Consider the following 10215-nt stretch of genomic DNA (forward strand, 5'->3'; position numbering starts at 1 on the left):
AAATTCCAATGTTCGCACTGGATCAAATTGAGGCCCATTGTCTGATCGAACAATATATGGAATGCCATGTCGAGCGAATATGGAGTTGCAATGGTTTATGATTTCAGCAGCTGTCAGTCTAGTTTTGCCATTTCAGGAAAACGAGAATAGTAGTCAGCTAAAAGAAGATACCACGAATTCTTGTACTTGAACAAGTCCATGCCAATCATCTCTCATGGTCTCTCAGGAAATGGTGTTGGAATGAGAGATTGGTGCCTGTTCTTTTTTACCTTTTCTTCTATTTCTTTACTTATTGCAGGCCAATAAACAGAACATCTGGCTCTAGCTCTGCATTTTGTAATTCCAAAATGACCTTCGTGAATCTGATTTAGAACTTCCCTTTGATGTGATCGAGGAATGATGATTCTACAGCCTCTCATCACTATCCCATCCTGAATGGAGATTTCATAACGATGTTGCCAGAAAGGTAGACAAAAGGAATCGACATCTTTCTTTGCAGGCCATCCCGTCATTGTATATGATGAAAGTTTCTGACAAACTTCATCAGCAAGTTGTGCTTCTTGTAGTTCTTCCAGTCCTTTCGATGAAGCTGGTAGAGTCTGTTTAACCATTTGAACGTATGCATCTATTTCGTCTTCCAATTCATTTGTCTTGTTTGGATACACTTGAGGACTCCTGGATAAAGCGTCTGCTGCATACAGTTCCTTTCCTGGAATGTGAACTATGTCATAAGAGTATCGCATCATCCTTAATTTGATCCTTTGTAGCCTTGGTGACAAGTCGTCCAAATGTTTTCTGGAGAGGATAGGAATCAGAGGTTTATGATCACTCTCTATCTTGAAATGAGTTCCTGTTAGGTAATCCTTAACTTTCTCAAACCCCATGCAATAGCTAAGGCTTCCTTTTCGATTTGGGCGTATCGAGTCTCGGCTGTGGTTAAAGTTCTGGAACCATAGGCAATAACACCAATCTGACCATCATCTTGCTTTTGGCGTAAGGTGGCTCCCAAGCCATATGAAGATGCATCGACAGTAACTATGGATTCCTGGGTGGGATTGAAGATTTTCAAAACAGGATCAGCCATTTGAGAAAAGCATTTTGCTGAGGTATATCCCAGATAAAATCTATTTTATTACTGAGAAGCATAGTTAGAGGAGAAAGCACTTCTGCATAATTTGGAACAAAACGAGCCAAGTAATTTGCCATGCCCAACATCTGTTTCAGTTCCTTCTTATTTGTTGGTGACTTATACACAAAGAATTTTTATCATTCTTCTTTGGAAATGTTCTGGAGCGGAAGAGATTCCAAAGGGTTGTCTAAGAAATCTGAATCTTCCAAACGGAGTAATAAATGTTGTGAGATAAGATGATTTTTCATCCAATGGGATTTGCCAGAATCCTGAATTTGCATCCAGTTTTGAGAACACTTTAGCACCAGATAAGAGATTCAGTGTGTATTCCACTTTGGGTAAGGGATGTAATTCCCGTAGAACATTTTTATTCAGCTCGATCAGATCCACACAAATTCTCACCTTTCCATCACTTTTGGGCACTATGACAACAGGAGAGCACCACTCTGTTGGCTCGGTGACTGGAGTTATGACTTTTTGTTCGACCATCCTTTTTATCTCGATTTCTGTCTTCTTCAAAAGAGGTATAGGTACTCGTCTTGGCGATGTTACTGCACATGGAATGGCATCAGGCTTGAGTTGTATGGAATAGCATTCCTTCATGAGTACAAGTCCTTCGAACAGTTCAGGAAACTCTTTTTTCGGATCTATTGCAGTAATCCATTGAACAGCACTGATATTGGGTCCTAAACCAAAGGATATCAAAGCTGGTTTCCCAAGAAGACAGTTTTTCAAGCTATCGATGACATAGATTTCTTCTGTGCATTTCTTGTTTACATAGCTCAGAGGTGCTTCGAACATGCCCAGCACTTTTAACGGAGTGTTATCTGGACCACAGAGAGTTCTATCAGCTGGTTTCAAATTCAATTTCTGAAACATCTTGTGATACAAAGTTGCAGGTATTACTGTATGATCTGCTCGGCTATCTAGTCGAAATTTCAATTTCTTATTCATAATATTGACAAAAACTGTCCAATCCTGGTTTGTGGTGTCTTGAATATGACCCAAGAACGAAATTTTTGAATGCTGGTTTGGTTTCTTTGCTAAACAAACGTTTCCGAAATGTCCCAGTTTCGAACATTTAAAACATTTGGCATCTCTAGCTGGACATACTCTTCTCTCATGTTTCTGCTTGCCACACCATTTTCATGTCTCCGAATGTTTGGAATCTGAAAAGTTCTTGCTCTTTGGTTTATTTTTCACACCAGACTTTTGATATTGAAAGTGATCAGATTTTCTTGAAGACATTGCATGTATAGGAACATTGGTTTCCGTTTCATTGAGTTTATGTTGTTGCTGCTTGATTGATTCACTAAGCCTAACTTGTTCTACCGCTTTTGTTAGTGTAAGTTCGGCATCCAGTTGCAACCTTTCACTTATAGGTTTATCTCGAATACCAACAACAATACGATTGCGTATGAGTTGATCATGCAATTCTCCATAATCACAATGTTCAGCAAGGCTGTATAAAGCAGTAATGAAGTTGTTTACTGATTCTCCTTCTTGCTGCACACGTTTGTTGAACTGTGCTCGTTCGAAAATTGTATTCTTTTTAACAATGAAATGATCACTAAACTTCTTCACAACAAATTCATAGTTTCCCCTTTCAGTGTCAGCCAACTTGAAAGAAGTGTAAATGTCCTCGGCTTGTTCACCCATAATATAAATCAGCGAGTTTACCTGCTCTTCTCCCGTCTTGGTGGAGAGCCCAGAAGCTATACGGAATCTCTGGAAGCGAGTTATCCATCTTGACCAGTTTGCAGGTGTTGAAAATGTAAAATTGTCCGGCTGGTTCATCTGTATTGCTGGAATGGCAAAAGGAAAGTGCTCTGGATCAGTCATGTTTACTTTTCAGATTGAAAGTTCCTTGCAAGTACTGATTTTCATCTACTTGATGTGTATCAGAACATTTTTTTTCTCTGCTGCTACTTTGTTGTCATGGCCTTTTACCGCTGCCACCATGTTGTATTATCACTTTATTTAAATCAAGAAAAACATTACATACACAAACACACAGAGCATATACATTGTTTGTCAGTTCCCCTGCCCATCCGGACGGCTTTGACTGCCCAATTCTTTGGCTGGCGGTGATGATGGTTATTACACAACAAGCACGGCCGTAACATTCCTTTCTGAAAGCAACTCGATGCACTTTTGGACGCCTCATATCTCCGAACTGGAGATATCCAAATACTCAAAATTTGACATATATCTAAAACACTTTGCAAATCAAACTTACCCTTCATATTTTACACTTTTATCATTTGTAGTGCATGAGATATTTGAATTTGTCTCGTGTGTGTGCTGTTATTTCCACACACTGACTCACTCACTCACCGATCATCAAAAAATATGAGGCACTTTTAGTAGCTCTAGAAACTTGAAATTTAGTATGAAGGTAAATGTTTAAGACAACAAAACAAGGAAAAATGTCAAAATCCGAAGAAACTTTCATTCACGATCATATAAACGGGAAAATTCGTGATTTACGAAGGGAGGGGGGGGGGGAATTACTGACAAAATTAGTATCGAAAAGGTCGTCACGTTTCAAAGAAAATTGGGAAACACCTTTATAAACCACGATCAGAATTGGGCTTGGGGATGAAAGGAAAAAATAATTTTGTCAGGAAAAATTGTTTAAAAAGAGGTCGGTACAGCGCAAAATACGGAAATGTTCGTTAAAACCGATCATATCTTTCAACACGTGGGTATTTGACATAATATAGCAAAACAATGAACAAAATGTAGTTTAAAAATAAAACGATGTTAACAAAATGCCCGAAGTGAAGCAAAAGAGAATAAATAATAGTACGAACTTACAAAAGAAGTGAAATCCTATCAACAACATTTCATGTAAATAAGTAGCCAAGTCGCGAGATTCTTTTCCCGCGAAAAGTTTTTGATATCTGATGTAGAGCCATGTCTAACGATGTTAATTACTGTGAGATAAATCACTCCAAAGCTCCACACCTTGCCAAGGTATTGCCAACGTAATTGCCACGTCACACAAAATGTTCTTCAACTAAATGTTTGGAAACTTGTAGTGATTTGTCACAGTTAATAACATCATTATCTCGCATCCTTTATCTGATTTTCTGATGTACTTTGTTTTTTGTTCCTCCCATAGCTCCTCTACCTATCACATGTTTGTTTTTGTCTTTGTCTTGGCCTACCTTAGTCATTTTTTGTTTAGGGTTGTTCCTCTCGATAAGCAGTTTTTTCGTCTACCTATCCACCTGTTTCTACTGCTTTTGCTCTCCGGTGATATCGAGTCTAACCCCGGCCCAAGGGTCACCCATTCGCCCAAAGCTTCGCAAATTCAAACACGATCAAGTTCCCTTTCTGACCCTTCGAAAGCACCAAACAACCCTTCCCCCTCCGATTCCTCCATCCTTCTCAATATCCAGGATACCCAACTTGCCATACTAAACCAACTCACGCTCCTATCCCAAAAGCAAGATTTCTTTAGTATTCAACTCAACGGATTATCCGAACGTCTAAGTGCGGTAGAGGATAAATTTCTACCTATTGAGGATTTCCAACACCAAGTCCCCGACCTCTCGTCGGACCTCTCTAAACTTCGTTCTTCTCTCGCCTCAAAAGTTATCGACCTAGAAGACCGTCCACGTCGGTCAAACCTAATTTTTCTCGGCATACCGGAGGAGACCGCGGACATTGAATCTACCTCGACCCTTGAATCTAAAGTAATTAAACGCTGTTCTGACCTTCTAGAACTTGAAATTTCCGCCTCCGACATCGACCGTTGTCATAGAATTGGCTCTAAAAGAATCCCCGGCTCCAGACTTTCAATTATTAAATTTAATAAATTCAAAACCAAAACAAACTGAAATCCTTAAAAATTCATTTAAATTAAAAAAATACTAGTATTTCAATCTCCGAGGACTTTCCACCTGAGACACGCAGGCTACGTGGGCAAATCTGGGGGCCTCCCAAAAATACCGTGAGTCCGGTTTGAAAGTTAAATTCTTTCATAACTTTGCCCTTATCAATAACATCAAATACATTTGGGATCCCAGCGTTAATGATATTATCCCGTTTTCCCAAACCCCTCCCAGTATTACTCCTCCCTCTGACCTTCCTCTACCTTCACCTCCTCTCCCTTTAATCCTCACCCCTCGAACCCCCCTCCTTAATTTCCCATTCTCCTCTCCGAAATAATCTCTTCAGAATCGGAATAGTTAATACAAGAAGCATACTCAATAAAATATCTTCCTTCGAATCCATCCTGCTGGCTCATAATCCCAATTTCCTAGCGGTTACAGAAACTTGGTTGCATAGTAATATCAGCAACACCGAATTTCTCTGCCTTTCGTAAAGATGGAAATACCCGCGGAGGAGGCGTTGCCCCAGTTTTCAACAGTTCTATCCCCCTAATTGAAATCCTTCTTGAATCAAATATTGAAATTGTCGGTGCCGAATGGCATCATCCCAACTGCACTCCCATTGCAATTTTTTCCCTTTACATACCCCCTGCCTCGGACCCTCACTACTTCATTGAACTTGAAACAATACTGGACCGATTTCATAACTCACACCTAATTATAGCCGGTGATTGATATCTACCCGGTATAGATTGGCACAAAATGCAGTCCCTCTCGGGAAACCATGGTATCAAATACAAATACAACGCCACAACAGGCAAAATGCCCAACGAGGTGGCTGAGAAAAAGATGCCCATAAAAATATGGATGTCATGTTTCAAAAATACAGCAACCCCATTAAAAATGCAATTAACATAAATTATAAACAATATATACACATGATAAAATATTATACAATGCCCATAAAGAATACTTATGGTTGTCTTATTCTAAGAATGGATAGCTTCTCGATTTACCCCAACATGTTTATCGTATTTCTTTTTAAACGTGTCAATTGTGTTACAATTTACTACCTCCGGGGGTAAGCTATTCCATTTATTAACAACCCTATTAGAGAAAAATTCCCTGCGACACCATAACCTTGCATTGTCCCTCACCAATCGATACTGGTGTCCCCTTGTAAAAGCAGTTGATTGGCGGTGTACTAAAAGTTCATGGTCCATCCTATCCATCCCATTGAAAATTTTGAACACTTCGATCATATCTCCTCGACACCTGCGTTCATCCAATGTAAACATATTCAAAAAATGAAGTCTCTCTTTATAACTCAAGCCCTGTGTGCCAATAAGGACACGCGTAGCTCTTCTCTGCACCCCTTCAATCACGTCTATGTCCCTCTGTAGGTATGGTCTCCAAAACCTTACAGCATACTCCAGTCCAGGACGAACTAAGCCTCGAAAAAGCGGAAGAATGACTTTAGGAGAACGCGAAGAGAAAATGAGACCAAGCATTCTATTCGCTTTTTTGACAACCGCTGAACAATGTTCAGAAAACTTGTCGCTCGTCAATGAGAATTCCCAAATCGGTGACTCTAGTTGCATCCGGGATAGTGACACCATTCAACTCGTAAGATAACCATGGGTTGTTCGAACCAAAATGAGCGACCATGCACTTATCTACGCTAAACGTCATGCCCCATTCATTTGCCCATGCTGCAATCTTGTTTAAGTTGGTCTGGAGCAACTCCCTATCGCTTTCATTCCCGATTACCCCCATTAGCTTCACATCATCTGCGAATTTGCTAGTAATTCCATCGATACCCTGATCGAGTTTGTCGATAAAAAGTGAAAAAAGTATGAGGCCAAGGACACTTCCCTGAGGAACTCCACTTGTGACGTCTGTCCAACCAGAGAATTCCCCGTTCACCATAACTCGTTGCGACCTATCTCTTAACCACGATTCTATCCAATTCGGCAAGTTGCCCCCTATTCCAATCTCGTGTAAATGCTTCAAGAGTTTGCCATGTTGGACCCGATCGAATGCCTTCTGGAAATCAAGGTAAACAACGTCGACATTTTTGCTCTTACCCAAAGCCTTAGTCACGTAATCATAGAAGCAAAGGAGGTTAGTTACACATGACTTCCCCTTCCTGAACCCATGCTGATTATCCGACAATACATTATTCTCGTCTATCCACTTCACAAACTGCCTTTTGATGATAATTTCCAAAATTTTCGAGAGGGAGCTCGTCAAACTCACTGGACGATAATTAGACACCACTTCTCTACTACCCTTCTTAAATATCGGAACAACGTTAGCCAGTTTCCAATCTCTCGGGACGATACCCTCAGCAACACTACTCCTGAATATCTGTGCGACTGGCCTCAACAATTCATTAGCACCTTCCCTGAGAACCCTGGGATAGATATCATCTGGTCCTGGTGCTTTGCTTGCACATACATTTCTTAGAAGATTTAGGACCTCCACGTCTTCTACCTGAATATCGTTGAGGGTTTTATTACCCCATGCAACACCCGTATATCGAATATCATTATCTCCATTAAAAACCGACGCGAAAAAGTCATTGAAAGCACTACACATGCCTACATTGCTCTCTACCTTAGAGCCTCCTATCGAGAGGGGGCCAACTGTTCCCTTACATCCATTATTGACGTATCGAAAAAATGATTTTGGGTCAGAGCCAATGTTATCTGCCAACAACAGAGTTCTCGATATGTTCCAACAAAATCCCGGTTTTCCATTTTTCCGTTTTTGATGGTTGTTCCGACCACAAAATCCCTTTTTTAGATTTCTTTCTTCGTCATACCATCCCTCCTTTTAATCGCGCCAGAAAACTCAACTTTAACAAGGCTAACTACTCTGTCATACAAAATATCCTTCGTACTCACTTTCCTGACTTCATCTCCTCTTCCTCTTCTAACGATATTCAACGTCTCTGGAGTAAATTCAAAGCTTTTTCGACAAATGCAAAGCCACTGTTCCTACCAAGTGCTCCTCATCTATAAGTTTCTTAAACGCTTGGATCAACCGTGACGTTATCCATCTGAAAAGAAAAATTCGACGTGACGTCTCTAAACTCAACTTCAACGACTCCTCTATACTCAGAAACAAAATCTCGATCTCCACTCGTAACCTCAAAGACCTTATTTCGCGCCACAAATCAAACTACCTATCCCACTCATTGCCTACCTATCTTAAAACAAATCCCTCAAAATTTTGGAATTTCCTCCGCCTCAAATCAGCAGGTACCTCCTCGCTCAAAACTTCCAACTCGGACCTAACCTCTCCCCTTGATCTTGCCTCCGAATTTAACCGGGCCTTCTCTTCTGTTTTTTGATCTGATCCCACACCCCCTAATACGTCTTTTACGATTCACTTCATAACTCCTGTCCCATCTCCTTTTCTAAAGCCGGACTCCTGAATCTTCTAAAAAAACTACAACCCCACTCACTCTACTGGCCCCGATGGGATCCCCAATCATATCCTAAAATTCTGCGCCGATGAAATTTGCAACTATCTCCTCATTATTTTCAACGTCTCACTGAACACTTCTAATCTACCCTCTGACTGGAAAATTAATAAGATAATTCCCATCCATAAAACTGGTTCACTGTCCCACCCTCTGAATTTTGGACCTATCGCAATCACCTCCTCTTGCTGCAAGCTCTTTGAACACATAATTGCCAAGAATATCCGTACCCACCTCGATTCGATTAACTTTTTCTTCCCTAACCAACATGGATTTAGATCATCGTTATCTGTATCTACCCAATTAACACTTTTAATACATCACTTATCAGACACCATTGACAATAACCTTCAATCCGATATCATTTTCCAAAGCATTCCAAAGCAAGGGACAGGGTGCCCCATAATAAACTTTTACTAAAACTTTCAAACCTTGGTCTAAATGTTCAACTGCTGAAGTGGGGGAGGCCTTCCTTATTAACCGTAGTCAGTTTGTCTTGTACAAGGGCTAGAACTCCCCTTCCCTTCACGTCAAGTCTGGCACACCCCAGGGCTCAGTCCTCTCGCCATTACTATTTCTAATCTACATAAATGACCAATACCGCTGACCAACGTTCAGAAAACCTTAGCTTCTCGTCAATGAGAATTCCCAAATCGGTGACCGTAGTTGCATCCGGCATAGTGATACCATTCAACTCGTAAGTGAAACGTGGGTTGTTCGAACCAAAATGAGCGATTATGAACTTCTCATTACTAAAGGTCATGCTCCATTAATTTGCCCATGCTGCGACCATATTCAATTTCGTCTGGAGCAACTCCCTATCGCTTGGATCCCCAACTAACCCCATTAGCTTCCCGTAATCTGTGAATTTGGTAAGAATCCCACTGATATCGTGATCGAGTTTATTGATAAAAAGTGAGAAAAGCATGTGGACAAGAAAACTTTCTCGAGGGACTTCACTTGTGACACCTGTCCAATCAGAAAATTCCCTGTTGGTCATAACCTGCTGTGACCTATCTCTCGCAACCGCGATTCTATCCAATGCAACAAATTGCCACGAATGTCAGTCTCGTGTAAATGCTTCAAGAGTTTGCCATGTTGCTAGATTTGAAAAGAGCATTCGATTTTGTTGCTTCAGAAACTTTAAAAAGTAAACTGTTCTCAATGGGAGTCAGAGGAAACAAGCTTAAATGGTTCAAGTCATACTGCTATGAAAGGCAACTAGCAGTTATAATTTAAAAAGATATTAGTACCTTTCAGGAGGTGAAGAAAGGCGTACCTCAAAGATCTGTGCTGGGTGCAATATTGTTTTTAAATTAATATATGTAAATGATTTATGTAACTTGCAATTAACATTTCTTATGCAGGTGATTTTCAGCTGTAATGATAAAAATGTTTCATCGTGTCTTTTAGGTACAATAAGTTGAAATTATAACGCCAGTGCGTAATAAATTGCAATCCTATCAATTTTTTTTGTTTTTTCCCTTCTGTCATTAGGAGAGAAAAGCTGATATTAACTCCTTCGCTTACAAGCGATTGGTAATGAATTCGAATTACTTCTATTTGACGAATCAGCGATAAATATGGTAATCTTGTTCTAACCTAAACCACACGTTAGAAAAAGGAAAAGAAGGGGGGGGGGAAGTAGAAAAGAAAACGAAGAGAAAAAAACAAATGAAAGAGTATCTATACATATAAAATAACATGTCCTGACTGATTCATTGACTGGCATCATCTCCCAGCCAAAACCGCTG

General features: G+C 40.2%; 1 protein-coding gene across 1 annotated transcript; it reads right to left on the reverse strand.

The window, feature by feature from the left end:
* Nucleotides 1-212: 212 nt before the first annotated feature.
* Nucleotides 213-884, reverse strand: LOC149080509 (uncharacterized). The gene has a single exon (XM_089238779.1). It carries the CDS (start codon nucleotides 882-884, stop codon nucleotides 213-215), a length of 672 nt encoding a protein of 223 aa, XP_089094905.1.
* Between the last annotated feature and the right edge of the window lie 9331 nt (nucleotides 885-10215).

This window comes from Pholcus phalangioides, unplaced genomic scaffold (genome assembly GCF_987345545.1).
Source record: "Pholcus phalangioides strain wild (caught in Gottingen) unplaced genomic scaffold, Ppha-v1.0 ptg000011l_1, whole genome shotgun sequence".
NCBI lineage: Eukaryota > Metazoa > Arthropoda > Arachnida > Araneae > Pholcidae > Pholcus > Pholcus phalangioides.

What these genes read in the sequence shown, in the direction of transcription:
- LOC149080509 (XM_089238779.1), bottom strand. Translation starts at nt 884, where the DNA reads ATGGGGTTTGAGAAAGTTAAGGATTACCTAACAGGAACTCATTTCAAG.